The sequence below is a fragment of the Podarcis muralis genome, chromosome 12 (assembly GCF_964188315.1).
Source record: "Podarcis muralis chromosome 12, rPodMur119.hap1.1, whole genome shotgun sequence".
Lineage (NCBI taxonomy): Eukaryota > Metazoa > Chordata > Lepidosauria > Squamata > Lacertidae > Podarcis > Podarcis muralis.
Window position 1 is genome coordinate 41833133 of NC_135666.1, and position 15088 is coordinate 41848220.

Consider the following 15088-nt stretch of genomic DNA (forward strand, 5'->3'; position numbering starts at 1 on the left):
TCCACAGACAACTTTCCGGGTCATCTGGCCAGCATGACTAAGCCGCCACGGAACACCGTGACTGAAACCAGAGCAGCACACGGAAATGCCGTTTACCTTCCCGCCACAGCGGTACCTATTTATCTACTTGCACTGGTATGCTTTCGAACTGCTAGGTTGGCAGGAGCTGGGACAGAGCAATGGGAGCTCACTCCGTCGTGGGGATTCGAACCGCCGACCTTCCGATCGGCAAGCCCAAGAGGCTCAGTGGTTTGGTCCCCGGCCCCACCTGAATGGTGCAGCAAGACATTTAAAAGAATGATGCAGCAGGGAGCGTCGCACCATTTGGGTTTCAATCCAGGCAGCACCACATTGGTGCTGGTAGGAGATGCTTAAAAGTCCTGAAGCACTCCAACAAGCTGATTTTAAACTCCTTAAAGAAGAAACGGAGACGCCAGCCACTGATCAGTTATAAGATTTTTTCTTTTTAGAATTCAAGCTTACACAGTAATCTATGCCCACTATAGTCATAATTACATATTAATATCTGCATACAAAAGCTATGTAAAAATTATATTCTTCCCCCAAATATACAAATTTTCTCTTCAGATAGTTTAAAACATTTGTGATCACATATTTTAATATAGCTTAGGCTGAAAAAATATTACCCATCTAGCATATCACTTAACACTGTTTGGAAAACAGAACAGAACAAAACAAAACAAAACAATTTTTTTTAATAATAAAAAAAGATCCTATTCCAGAATTCTCTGTCTTTCAAATAAATTCATGTAACTTCAAACAGCCTCAGGGCATGACTCCAAAACACAGAAAGGGCAACTCTAAAACCCACCAGAATCTTTCCTAATTTTATTTTGTAAAGAATATAGTATTGTATTGGGGGGGGGGGGGTGAAGCCATTTTGAGGAATTTTAAAATTAAGAACATAAAGAAACAAGAGGGGAAATTACTCATTCATGCCCTGATATGATCTTATCCAACACTAGTGTAATTAAATAAAGTGTCTTTTTAATGTTTAACATTGTGCTCAGTAATTTACATCAATTCAATCCACACCGCGATGTAGATTTACATTTGATTGTCTTGTGCATAAATAAGGGTTCGCTTTTAAAAGTTAGGTAAACTGTGCAAATAGACAGTCACAAACAGCTTATTACTTGCACAATATTGCTTTTGAAGGCGACATCGTTGAATGTGGATCAATACACACAAGCAATGCAGACTCTCTTTGCATTTGCTAACATTTATACAACACAGTAAAAACTTTGTGAGAAAAGGCCATACCTTTTTTGTCATTGTGATTTTTTAAATTTTATTTTTTTAAAAAGCAACATTATTTTTGTTTTTAAAATAAATGTGCTCGCTTTGTTTTAAATATTTTACGTGGAAAATAAACCTCTACCGCTCTAGGATATCGTGTCTCTATAAAAATTTATATAAGGGTCATATCGTAGTAGTATCAAAAGGGAGTATCTGATAAATCTAGTTATTTGAATAAAGTTACAATAATAACAGGACAAACCAAAACTTCTCGCATAGGTCTTTGCTGTCTCCAGAGTTGCAAAAAGGCAGGCGAAGAAAACTTGCTTGTTAACGTAGCACATCTCAGGGCACAGTGTCCTTGCAATGTTTTGTCTCCCAAACCTCTCAACAACCGTGCGAGGCAAGGGGCAATTCTGGAATATAAGGCTGAGAGACAAGTGACTTGCCCAAGGTCACCCAGTAGGTTCTTAGCAGAGCGGGAAAATGTTGGTGAACCAAACAGTCTAAAATTCTTATCACCTAGGTGAGGGACCGAGAAACTTTAGCCTTTCACTTGTGGATGGACTCCAGCTCCCATCGTTCTTGACTGTGCTCTCTGAGGCTACTGGGAGCTGGAGTCCGTGAACATCAGGAAAGCCAGAGATTCCCCAGCCCTGACCTAGAACAAACTGACTTTTTCAAACAAAGCAAAAAATGGATGCGTCTTCCCTGGTTTTGATTCTCATTGCTGACAGTGGGAGAAAGGGTTAGCCTTGCAAGCTATTTCTGAAAACCATAAGACTGGTTGGTTTTGCTTATGATTTATGCAGCGAGAAGAAGTCCGTATGACACCTACAAGTTAAGAGTTCCATAGCATAAAGATAACATCACTAGCAATGACACGCTCCTCTTGCAATCAGTAGCTTTGTCCAGGCAGATTCCGGAAGAGTAATCTTCCTTTCAATAATCCCGTTTTGATTTTGCTTCTTCTTTTCTGTGCTCCGCTCTGCGATGGAGTGATTATTTAGCACAAAGATAAAATCACAAATGTCCAATGTCTAAATTCCGACATCTGTATTTTGGCACAGTGTTGTTACTTTTAAGAAACTGCTATCTCACCATATAAATACATTGTCAAGAAATTACAGAACTCAGTTGCAACACAAACCCAGTGCAGCTTAAACATCTGTTTGTTTAGAGCAAGAAATAGTAAAGATGACACTTTTTTTTTAATAAGGAGTTTTTTTTTCATATAGAGAACACTCCACTTGCTACTATACCTAGAGCAGAAAGCAAAATTGAGAGCCATGTGGCACTGTCAACAAGCAGAAATAAACGCTGTGCAGTGTAAAAAATCATCGTTGTTGTGTTCTGCCAAAAGGCTCAACCCACACAGAAAAAAATACTGGGTGTAGGATTTGCCACTATGAGTAGTCGGTTCTGAAATCTACCCAAGACGCTGGCCATGATTTGATAAAACCTTATAGTTTACCAACCTTGGCAGGACTGAGGACTATGTTCGTTTTTTGAAAAAATACCCCACACATATTTAAACAAACTAAGGACTCAAACATAGGTCCCAATTCTGCTCTCTCTCCCTGGTGTAAATAAACAGTGAAATCGCTGAAAAGCCTGTGGAGCTACAAATGTAAAAAACCGGAGTGACTGAAATAAGGATTTAACACCCTTACATTTTGCTAGACCGTCTCCGAAGTACAAAATGGCTATTGAGTTGTGATTGATGACTTGATGGTAACTTAAGTGAATTGGGCTACACTTACCTAGTGAGTCCCATTGAATTAAGTAGGACTTACTTCTGAGTAGACATGCTTAGAGTTGCAGCCTTAAGTGTCTCTGAAGCATAGTGTGCATTGCTAACCAACTACCACTTAACGTTTTTGTCTAAAAAGTGCTTTAGAATACTGAGTAACAAAGAACTAGTGACCTATGATGTTGGACAGTAGTCCTAAAGTGCCACCTGCAGCTCTGTGCCTCCCGTTCTCATCCTATATGGGAAATGCTCCATATGAACAGAGGGATTCCTTGTTGCAAATGGCGGAAAGGGTGTTCCTCTGCCCTTAGAAAACAATGGGAAAGTTGTGGAGCTGGACTTGCAATGGGGCCAGTTGGCTGGGCTGAAAGGCGGCTTCTCTCTGGCAGAAGATGCTTTTCCTTTACTGCAAAGGAACCTTTAGGTACATCCCTCCAGAGTGTGATGACTATTTTGTTTGGAGAAAGTATTAAAAGTCAGATTGGGACTTTGGACCAGAGTAGGTGAGCCTCAGTGCTTTTCTCTCTAAAAAAATGTTCAGCGGTACTCTCATTTTGACTCAAGAAAATCACCATTTTATAGTTCAAATCGGGAAAAATAAATACAGTAAATGGACAAAAGTACAAAGGTTCACAAAATGTTTAGGGGTATGCGTACCCCCAGGAAAAAAAGCACTGGTGAGCCCGATAAACTGATCTTTCAGGCTGTAAGCCTATACCTACTTGACATGAGAGCAGGGGCCATCAAACTGAATGGGACTTGCTGGCGAGTAAACATGCATATGATTTCAGCATTAATTTATTGGTGGGCTGGGAGGGGCTGGAAGGCAGAAAATGTGAGCAGGGTCACGTTTTACCCTGCACCCTGACCTAAACTGGCTACTCACAAGCCGCTGCTTGCACCATTATGGAAAATGCGCATACTGTACAGAAAACCTCGGTTGTCGAACGTATTCCATTCTGGAATCTTGTTTGGCTTCCGAAACGTTCAACAACAGAGGCGTGGCTTCCGATTGGCTGCAAGAGCTTCTTGCACTCAAGCGGGAGCCGCGTCGGATGTTCGGCTTCCGAAAAAAGTTCAAAAACCAGAACACTTACTTCTGAGTTTTTGGCATCCGGGAGCTGAAACGTATGATAACGGAGGTGTTCGGGAACCGAGGTTTGACTGTCCTAATATATTTTCCCTTATTGCCCACTAGGACCAAGAGGGTGAAAGGCAGGAAGCCAGCAGTAGGCAGAGCAAAAGCTAATGACAGGTGGAGCTAACTAATTTTGGTTTTGTCCCCATCCTCCTCCCTGCTGACTCTCCCTACAAGGCAGAGGTGGACTTGTAGGAGCCTAAGTTGGAGGAAGCAAGTAGCCGAGACCAGCCCCTGGACCGGCTGTAAGACAGAAGACATGAGGTCTTCTGGGAGAAACTGAGATTGATGGGGCAGCCGTCCCATTTGGTAATGGAGCAGCCTCCATGGCTAATGGCTCAAGCAAGAACTGGGAAGTGGGATTTTGATCAAGAAAATGCCAAATGGTTCTCATCTTATTACCCTGGGGCTACTTTTAAAAGATGTGAAGGGAGACAGTTGTCTTTGTGTGTCTGGGGCACTGAAGCCTTTCAAGAAAAACAGCTCTTGACTAAATGGCTTTAAGGATGCACCCAGACCCAACATGCTTGCCGTATTTCATTTCACGTTACTCATTTGTTCCCTATTAATCCAGTTTTAAAATTTACATGTTTCCTCCGCATGCAGGGTTCTCTGAATTGGGGACCCGAGTCTTTGAAATTTATATTAAGCAATGCTGAATTCAGATGATTATGCCACACATTCCCCACATGCGCTTGATGATATGTGCTGAGAAATGGGAAGAAACAGGGAAACTTCCAAGACAGGAGTGTGAAGTGCCTGCATTTCTGATATCACCAACTGCCCAGTTTAGCATCTGCTAAAAGAATTTGGCAAGGCCAAGGAGGAGTTGGGGCATCATGATGGAAATTCAGCATAAATGCTTGATTCTGTAGGGTTAGGGAAGGTACAAGTCCTCCATCTATACTGTGCATGGCCAAACTTGGCCCTCCAGGTGTTTTAGGACTACAATTCCCATCATCCCTGACCACCGGTCCTGTTACCTAGGGATCCCAAAACATCTGGAGGGCCAAGTTTGGCCATGCCTGATGTACTAATCATGGGTGGTTTTCTGCTTTACTAACAGTGCAATGCTATACATGTCTACTCAAAAGTAAGTCCTATTGCATTCAGTGGGGCTTACTCCAGGTAACTGGGCACAGGATTGCAGCCTGAGGTTACGTTTTGTATAAAATATGCCAGGAAAGGTTTACAGACCATGGGAGGCAATAACCATGAGGAAGGTATCAGCAGCCCATGGTCTGGAGGACACCTTAAGTACTGCTCACCCACATCTGTTTCCATAGGCATTGCAAGCAAGATGGATGTTTGTGTAGATTGAACTGCAGTACTTTCAAACTCCACTAATCTCCTTATTAAGTAAGCTGACGAGGGCCAGTACCAACTTGCGATGTATTTGCCTGTAATATTTGTAAAGCAGGTATTTGACAAGACACATTTATCTGGGCAGATGGTTGATCTATTTTGAATTTGTTCATCTTTTGGAGAAAAAAATTCCCTGAGTTGATCCAATTGAATTTTTGGATAAGCATTTTCAAACGACTTAAGCTGGTGAAAGAGACCAGGTGAAGCTTACTTTGAAACTTTGCATATTCTTATGCTACCAGAAGCTTATGAAACAAAAGGCATCACAAAAGCTCGCAATTGTCTCTTTTATGGCAAGAACCGTCTCTCTGGAGACAGGTGATATTAGGTTCTGTAGACGTATCTGGCACCCGAGAGAATATTACGCAACCTCTTGGATGCCTCATTCATGAATTGATCTATGTTAACACTTTTCACTATGGATGTGGGTTATTACTCTTGCAGTAATAACTTTTGTAATGACTTCTGTTTTGCAGCAGTTAAAAAACAAAGGGAGTCAACGTGATGCCTTTGTTTCTTCTGTGACTGTCTAGGAGCCTCTCATTCTCCACCCCCACCCCCACCCCCAAATTCATATAGACTGTGACAAATATATACGGCATGTTTAGGCATTTGCTAACATGGACCACAACCTAACCTAAGTCATTGAGATCAGTGAGTTTAAGGACACCTAACTCTGTATTGGATTGCTGGGCCATGGACTTGATTAATGTCCACCATGTGATGACACAGTTTGGTGCATGAGCACTCAAAAGACTTCCTTTGCTAATGGAATGAAGCATGGCTGATAAGAACTCTACCGTTCTCGTTTTGTCCACAGTGAAAGTCTTCCTGAGTACAGAATTTTTCCAGAGTATACAATGGTGCTCTGGGTCTAGACTTCTAGCGATTGTTCTGGGCCGAAATGGCTCCCAAGGGTTTGTGGAATTGTCTCCTTCTTGCAACCGAAGACGTAACACATGCCGCTTCTGGAACTAATGTTGATTGCCAAAGCAGTTTGCTATGTGGCATGGGAACTTGTTGTTTCAGAAGTGCAGGCACTAAGCCCCTGCTGGCTGCGGCACGGACTAGATTCGCGTTTCCTGGGGACCTTGCCCCAGGTTACAGTCGCTATGAGAGTGATTGTAGACAGGCAGTGAAAGGGTCTATCGCCTTTGTTACTTACTGATATGTGAATGCACAGGGTAGGATGGAAGGATTCAAAAAGCGTACTTTGAGAATAAGCTGAACTGGGAAATGAAAAGAAAAGGGTGGGAAGGGAAGGGCCTACCTGGTGCATCATATAAAAAATGAGAGCAGTTCACAGCAAATAAGTTAGGTGTTCCATGAACTGCATATCTAGCCTGTTTAAATATCACCATCAGAACAGCCCCACGTGCACTGATTCTTGATTAACAGAATACAGCAGCAGGAGAGCTTGTCCTGCACAGTTTGGTACTAATATATCAGAGGGAAAGAATTGTTTTCAGGGAAGGGGGAGAAAAAAGGAAAATCAAGTCTAAAATGCAACCCATTATCTTAACTAGGGAAAAGGATGAAGTGTAAAGGGCTTGGTTGGCGTAACTTTTAAAGCTGTTTTCCCTTTATGGTCAGTTGTATACAGATTTCTATAAAAGGAGAGACAGTCATTTCAAATACTCTGTGGTCACATCTATACCACACATTAAAAGCACACGGCTTTCCCTAAAGTATCCTGGAAGTGTAATTTACCTCTCACAGAGCTGCAATTCCTCGCACGCTTAACAAACTACAGTTCCCAGGATTCTTCAGAGGAAGCCATGTGGATTAAATACACGGTGTGGATGTGACCTGTGAATTTAGCCCACCCCTGCAAATGATTTTTGAATCTGGGTCTCGGAAAAGCATTCAGACAACCCATTTTCACCTCAAGATTCCGCCCACAATTTCAAGAAGGCCACTAGGAATGGATAGGAAGTCCCTACTGTGGTTGTGGGAATGGTCATTAAATTGCTGGAATGATGTTGTAGAGTCTTAAGTACAAATACAAGAAATGCATTTGTACTTTATGGCTATGTCAATTTCTCTTGCCTACGTTTCCGGGAGTGGCCAACATGGCCCCTTCTAGATGTCACGGACCATGTCACCAGTGGCCATGTTTGCTGGGGCTGATGAGAGTTGTGATCCACAACAGCTGGATGCCACCATGTGGGCTGCCCCTGATTTATATGCTTGAGTTTTCAGAGAAATTCTGACTCTTCCTTTAAATTCTCCCAATCCAGAGTAACAGAAGTCATCAGACATGCAGATGACATGCCCGCACACACTCAGAAATGGCTTATTCAAATTTTGTGTGTGCCTATGGGCTTTCTGCATCTATAGAAATTAGTGAGGTAGCCCTTGCAGCAGGGATGGAGAAGCTGTGCCCTCCATTTGCTGCTGGGTGCCAACTCCTATCAGCTCCGGCCACCATGGCCAAGGGTCTTCTGGAGGACCACCACAAGTTCCCCATCCTCAATTTACAGGGGGATATTTTTGGTGTGCCTATCAGAGTTCCTGCACTCATAAGAAATGAATGGATTGAGCCCAAAATTATCGCGTTTCTCCCGCTCCTCCCCAAAAGCCTGGATGATTAATACAGTCGTACCTTGGTTGTCGAACAGAATCCGTTCCGGAAGTCCATTCGACTTCCGAAAATGTTTGAAAACCAAGGCACGGCTTTCGATTATAATATAATAATAATAATTTATTATTTATACCCCGCCCATCTGGGGTATAAATTGGCTGCAGGAGCTTCCTGCACTCAATCGGAAGCCGCAGAAGCCCTGTCGGACGTTCAGGTTCCAAAGAACGTTTGCAAACCGGAACACTCACTTCCGGGTTTGCGGTGTTCAGGAGCCAAAACTAAGCTGTTCGAAAACCAAGGTACGACTATGTAGCAATTTCCCCTATTTAGCAACATGAAGTCAAATTTGTTTTAGAAGACTTGGGGCAATGTAGGTTCCAAATGTCAGTTCTTATTCTAGTAGGTGTGACTTTCGTTCACACATCCCAATAAAATATGGAAAATAGGAACAAACGAAGGACTTTCCGCACTTTTTGGAGCACTGACCTATTAGGGTTTTTTTAAAAAAAGGATTTAAAAATACAAAAGGTTTTATTTATTTACTTGTAAGATACCCATTCTGATCTCAAAGCAATGATGGCAATTATGGAAGTCTTTGGCTAAATTAAGATGCACTCTCTTAAGAACTACTAAAAACCATGGTTGCAATCAGGTGAAAGTTAGGCATGGTTAAGTCCTATCGATTTCAGCTGGTACTTAGGTGAGCCTAACACTTTCTAGATTGTAGCAAATACCTCGTGTCCTGAAAGTGAGATAATACTGTACAAAATATGGCAGAATTAAAAAATATAAAGATCTGAGTATCTATTTGTTTCCCTACTAGTTCAGCTTATTTCCCCACCTCTCTCCAAGCAGTGATGAGCGTGAGCTTATGAGCACCTGAATGCTGGTGAATGAAACGGATTCATTTGTATTTCCAATGTCAAACTTTCAAAGGATTCACATCAAAAGGACACACACACACACACACACACACACACACACACAAATGCAATTGTCACAAGTACCCGCATTGAAGGGAGATCATCAATCGTGCCTATCAAAAATAATCCTCCAAACAAAAAACAAGGTGGAACAAAATGGAAATGGACAAAAAAAGAGAGAGAGAAAATACTAGGCAATGGAATGAAATGACAGACACCCAGTAGTGCTATAGGATTTTCGAGAACCTCTCCAGTCTTTTTAATCCTCAAAAACTTCCAGGAACAAAGGGGGAAAGAGTTCTGTTGGGCATTCCACCTTCATGTGCAGGAAGCGGCTAGCATGACAGGCGCCAATCATTCGTAGGTCCGTCACTTTCATCAGCAGTTTTGGCCAAAAGTGTGCAATGTGATGCTTTCTGTAATTAATGTAGTGTTCAAATGCCAGGAGGAAGCCCTCTTGGCACTTTTCTATTCTCTCGACGCTGACAAGACCCGGGCGATCTGCATAATTTAGACGAAAGGCACAAGTTATTTCCTTACATCCACCCAGGACTACTTAAACAAGTACCTTCTGCAGAGCTCAGTCAAATTTTAAGGAATTGATATTGCTCAGTGGCAGGTTCCCACAGTATTTCCCAATGCCAGTCGAGCCTGACACAGCTTCCCTGAGGCTTCAGAGAACCAGAGTAAGGTAGTGGGTTGTCTCTTGGGCAAAACATAGGGCTAGAACATGGGAGCAGTTGCCAATTGAGAATTTTACCTTATATGTTTTGGTAAAACAATACAGTGGTACTTTGGTTTTCGAACGTAATCCGTTCTGGAAGACTGTTTGAATTCTGAAATGTTCAAAAACAGCCGACGGCTAGGCCTCCAGAGCTTGCACTCAGCAGAAGCTGCGTGGCATGTTTGACTTCCAAGACATGTTAGAAAATGGAAGTATTTACTTCTGGGTTTATGGCGTCCGAAACTCGAAATGTTCGACTTCTGAGACGTTCGAAAACCGAGGTACCACTGTATATGTGCACACTAGGCTTAATTTTGCTCTCCCCATATTTATTTCCCCAGAGAAGTACCGTATTTTTCACTCTATAAGACGCACCAGGCCATAAAACGCACCTAGTTTTTGGAGGAGGAAAATAAGAAAAAAAATATTCTGAATCCCAGAAGCCAGAACAGCAAGAGGGATCACTGCGCAGCAAAAGCAGTGATCCCTCTTGCTGTTCCTGGCTTCTGGGATAGCTGCGCAGCCTGCATTTGCTCCATAAGACGCGCACACATTTTCTCTTACTTTTTAGGAGGGAAAAAGTGAGTCTTATAGAGCAAAAAGTACGGTACTCTAGGAAGTCAGTGTGGTGTAGTGGCCAGAGTGTAAATTACTAAACTATTTTCATACTCACCTGAAGACATCAGCAGTACCGCCTGCAGGAGAGCGACTTCCGTGTCATCTAGGTTGAATGATGACAATGACATGCCCAGGTCAAAAATGGCATCTGATACAACTCCAAGACCCCCATTTTTCAGCTGGCCCCTGGTCACCGCCATCTCCCCATTCAGGGTCAAAGTCTCGCTCTCGGGGTCATAGCGAACTGCTGCTCTGAGGGACATAATCTCCATGCAACAACCTTTCAGAAGGATGATCTGGTCTTCACATGGCAGCTGCGGAGAATGGCAAGTGAGAATCAGTTTTCCTGCACTTAAGTGAAAGGCTAAACGCTAAAAAGTAAAATAAATATTGGCACCACCCCTGTATGCAGTTTCCTTTCATTCCTTCCCTTTATCACTTCCTTTGAAGTGATCACTAAAACCTGCCTAGAGAGTATTCTTAATAATGTCATCCACATGCCGCCTTCATTGTCATTTTTCACCCTTCACTGAGACCTGGGGATTACTGGAGAGTCAAGATGGGATAGGTATACATTCAAAGCAGTTTAATTTATTATTACTATTTTGATGATGATGATTGTATAATTAATAAATCACTATCTATTACAGTAATATTATTGCAGTGTGTCATACTTGGGGCTGCTTTTGAAAACGGCAGCTCATTCAGAAATCAGCAGAATTCATATTATACCAAAACTGGGACAACTGCACTAGCTACCGTTTTAGCTGGTTTTAGTTGGTTTTGACCCATAAAGTCTTAGGTGGCTCAGGACCGCAACAACTGCCTCTCCCCACATAAACCAGCCTGGAACCTGCAATGATCATCGGAGGTCTTTCTCTGTGTGCCTCACCTGAGGGACATGAGAAATGGCCTTCTCAGTGGTGGTTCCCCACTTATGGAACGTTCTCCTCCGGGAAGCACAACTGGTGCCATCTTTGTCTGGTTTTAGGTGCCAGGCAAAAACATTTGCATTTAGGAAGGCCTTCGGTCCTTAATTGAGAGGGTAATTAGTTATGTTTTCTGCCTCTTTATTGGGCTCATCCTTTGATGTGAGGTGGGTAGGATATGTATCTTTTATATATATTTCTGGATTTGCACTTTAAATCTTGTTTTACTGCTGCTTTTATAATTGGTTTTAATGTTGCTTGCTACTTTTATTATTATCATGTAGGTTGCTTTGAGTCACTTTTGTGTAAAAAGCTAATAATAATAATAGTAATTAATAATAATAATGTGAATGACCCAGCAATGGTACATACTTGTGTTATACAACCGCTATCTTTGTCCCCCACAAAACCTTCAGCCCATTGGCCAATGTAAATTCGAACCCTTCAGGGTAGGAGGCCATCTTGTTATTAGTTCTGTAGCACTATTAAATCGCCCGTAGTCCATAACATAAAGTAGTTATGGAAACAAAAATCTGTTCCATTTTGGCTTCAGTTATTAAGTTATTTTATTTTTAAGTCAAGTTGAGAGAGGTGTGTGTGTGTGTGTGTGTGTGTGTGTGTGTCTGTCTGTCTGTCTGTCTGTGGGGTTGGGAGTCGTTATTTATAGTACTGACACAGTGATTACATTTAATCTCAACAAAAAAAAAAAAGAAACCTGAGTGGGCGAAAGGATCATGGCTTAGCAGAAGTGAAAGCAATGTTCCAGGGGCCGAATGGTTTTTGAAAAATGTAGTCTGCCTGCAAAGGAAAATTGACACTTGATTGTAATGTCATCTTTTCCCCGCCTCAGCTGCCAGCTTTAAGTGTAGAGTATCTGACTCATAGGGAGAGTGACTGGTGCTACTGCTAAGAGGAAGGCATGCTTGGCAAATCCACACTGTGATCAACTCCCCCCTGGAAACCAATGTCCCCACTGTGAAAGGATGTGTGGATCCAGAATTGGCCTCCACAGTCACTTACGGACTCATTGGTAAAACCGTGTTTATAGAAGACTATCTTACTTGGCTATGAGTGATCGCTAAAGGAGAAGAACTCAGTCAGGTTTCCCTACATCAGCTTCAATAGTTTACACAGGTCGGGGCAAATGGGAAGTGATGTTTCATAACCAAAAAGAAGGGTGGGGGGCAAGAAAAGCAGAGAGAGAAAATGAGGGCTAAAATATATTCTAATTATCCAAAATAAACATGATTAGTTTAATAATTTTGAAACAAGCACATTCCCTTTGAGACTCATTTGGCACTTGCATGGTGTTGCAGAGTTTTGCTATCAGCTGTTGAGTATTCTGAAGTTTGGACAAGAGAGGGTGAATTGGGGCAGAGCGAATGGCTTAAGGGCAGCGGGAAAGCTATGCCAGCCAAATCTTTTGTTCGGGGAAACTACATGAAAGTGGCCCAGAATGGCCAGACTCACTTGGAACGGGGAAGCCATTTGCACGAAGTGTTATCCTCCCTCTCTTTCACTACAGCTAAGGATGATCTGAGATCTGTGTATGAAAGGAACAACTGAAAAAATGTTCTGGAACAGATAAAGGGACACACAAGAGAGAGTGAAAGAGACAGAGGGTGTTTTCACACACGGGTGATTTAGCTTCACCCGATAATTTTGTTCTGCTTTAAACTGGAAGCTGAAAAATGGACTAGCCCATTCCCTGGGCAAGTCTCCCTTTCTCCAGTCCCAACAGTCCCAACAGTTGAGAGATGAGGGTGAGGATTTTTCAGTGGAACAACTGTGTTTTTGAGGAAAAGGTTAAATGCACTCTTCTTTCTCCTTGCTGCACTTCCAATCGTAGCACTTTGGATTAATCCATGTTGTGAAGTTATCCCTCTGGTTAAATATCTGTTTTCATCTATTTGTAATTTCCTCAAATGCCATTATTGGAAGACAATCCATCATATTTATATGCATGGAAAAGTGACTTAGGGGAGTCTATGGAAGACAATGGGGATTTTTCCTGGAGATAACCTGGAGATCTTTTTCTTTTTATTAATCAGCACTACTAAGGAGACTATAAAGGACACACAATACGAAGTTCTCAGTATGTTGTATGTGACCCCTGCAGTACTTCAACGGATATGCCCTACTATAGTTAGTACACTGGTCAGATTGGTTTATGATTTCACCTTTGATGGCAGCAGTGTTAGTGCCTTAAACAGTGTAAAAGTTCAGGAATACATTCCAGATGACATCCAGGAATTTTGCCACATTAGGCCACAGGTAGCTCCCCCAAGCTATGCTATGTGATCACTTTGAATCTATAGACTCTGTATTTCTGCATAAAGGCCTTCTTAAGTAATCGTATCCAGGGGCAAAGTTGTGTGTAGCACATAACAGGAAGTCTCCCAAGAAACTATATAAAAAGCAGTGCATTAATAAAATTTCCGCCCTGGGCTCCTTGGACACTAAAGGCAGGGGCTTAATTAATTAATTAATTAAATTTGGGAGATGATGGTTACATACAATCTTACTCAGAATGCGCAGCAAGCAAGGGATACAATATATATATAAAATCCATGATTTCTCTTTATTTCCTAGGTGGAAGCCCATCAAATCTTTTGATCCAATCTGAATCAAGTGACAGGTACCCATATTTTTGTTTCTGACTATGATATACAGTATATAACTTAGATATGATATAGTTAGTGAGCTGGATATCTCACAGGCATGATATAATGAGATAGCTATATGTAAGTTTATTAATTCCTAGTTCTTCTTGTAGTGTTGTGTGTATACTTTGTTGTCTGTGTTGTAACTCTATCTCAAAATAAAATAAAATTCCATCTCAAGCTGTTTTTAGGGGTGGTAAACAAAGTTCACATTTACATGCAAAATAAATAAATAAATAAAGGAGAAGGAAAGAAAAAAGAGAGAGGTTAAACTGGAAAGAAATCCGTACCTCACAGAACATAGGCAACTTTTTGGCAAAATCCACCACTCTTGTGATTGCTGGTGTGATAATTTTTGTAAACTGGCTGAAGGCTTCTAAATCTACTTTCCCGCCTTCTGGGGCATTTACTATTGGTGCTTGTCCAATATCCTCTGGCTAACAACAGAAAAGAAAAACATTGTAAGGAGACAATTTATTTGCAGCGGACATGGAATCTTCTTAAACTTTTGTGGAGCGCTGGCAGTTCAAACCCATCACTTCTTCTGTTTTGTTTGTAAGAAAGCCCCATAGCTATTACTTAGCAAAATTAACTTTTGTATTCCAAAGAAGCCACTGTCTAAGACAAACTCTTGTACACGTAAGTTTCTGACATGCCACTACTCATTTGTGTAGGCAGCTCTGTGCTTTGCAAATGTAGCTACTTATTCTTGTCTATTTATGTTATCTTGTGGAAGCCATTTAGCTGTTCACCCCGAAACCCTAAAGCGAGTGCCGTTTCTCAGTCCCACCTAGGAAAACTCATCTTCTCCTGAAATCCAAAAGGAAGAGAAGTCCTTCGGCATTAAATTTGTCAGAGGAGGGGGATTTCTGACCTTTCCTATGAATTTGTTGTCATTTGCTAGAGGGACAGAGAGGCTTCACCAAAGTTCAAAATAGCCGAAGGCTGTTCCTATAGCTGCGCTAACCTGACAGGTAAGAAAAACAGACAGGATAGGAACCAACACGGGTTATATTCTCTCAACAGTTGATCACTTGGTTTGAGGGGTGAAGCTAAGTTCAGGAATTCAGGTCAAAGAGGCTAACGTTAAATATGCGTTCTGTTTCCTATCACTGAGTTTATGTTTGTATG

The 15088-nt window shown here is 41.8% G+C and overlaps 1 protein-coding gene and 1 long non-coding RNA gene across 10 annotated transcripts in view; one reads left to right on the top strand and one right to left on the bottom strand.

Annotated features, from left to right (window-relative positions):
- LOC114607370 (uncharacterized) overlaps nucleotides 1-14253 on the top strand; it is a 31351-nt gene extending 17098 nt beyond the window's left edge. Inside the window, exon 3 of the long non-coding RNA XR_003709129.2 lies at nucleotides 13887-14253. This is a non-coding gene — a long non-coding RNA (uncharacterized LOC114607370). The remainder of the gene's footprint in view (nucleotides 1-13886) is intronic.
- The window catches only part of THRB (thyroid hormone receptor beta), a 187813-nt gene continuing 173169 nt past the window's right edge, over nucleotides 445-15088 (bottom strand). For 8 of the 9 annotated variants that reach the window (XM_077916283.1, XM_077916284.1, XM_077916285.1 and 5 more), the window contains 3 exons: nucleotides 14248-14394; nucleotides 10421-10679; nucleotides 445-9524 (listed from right to left, as the gene is read on the bottom strand). In XM_077916283.1, the coding sequence (XP_077772409.1) occupies nucleotides 9283-9524; nucleotides 10421-10679; nucleotides 14248-14394 (648 nt within the window). In that variant the 3' untranslated portion in view covers nucleotides 445-9282. The remainder of the gene's footprint in view (nucleotides 9525-10420; nucleotides 10680-14247; nucleotides 14395-15088) is intronic. The other variant, XM_077916287.1, reaches the window with a different exon arrangement.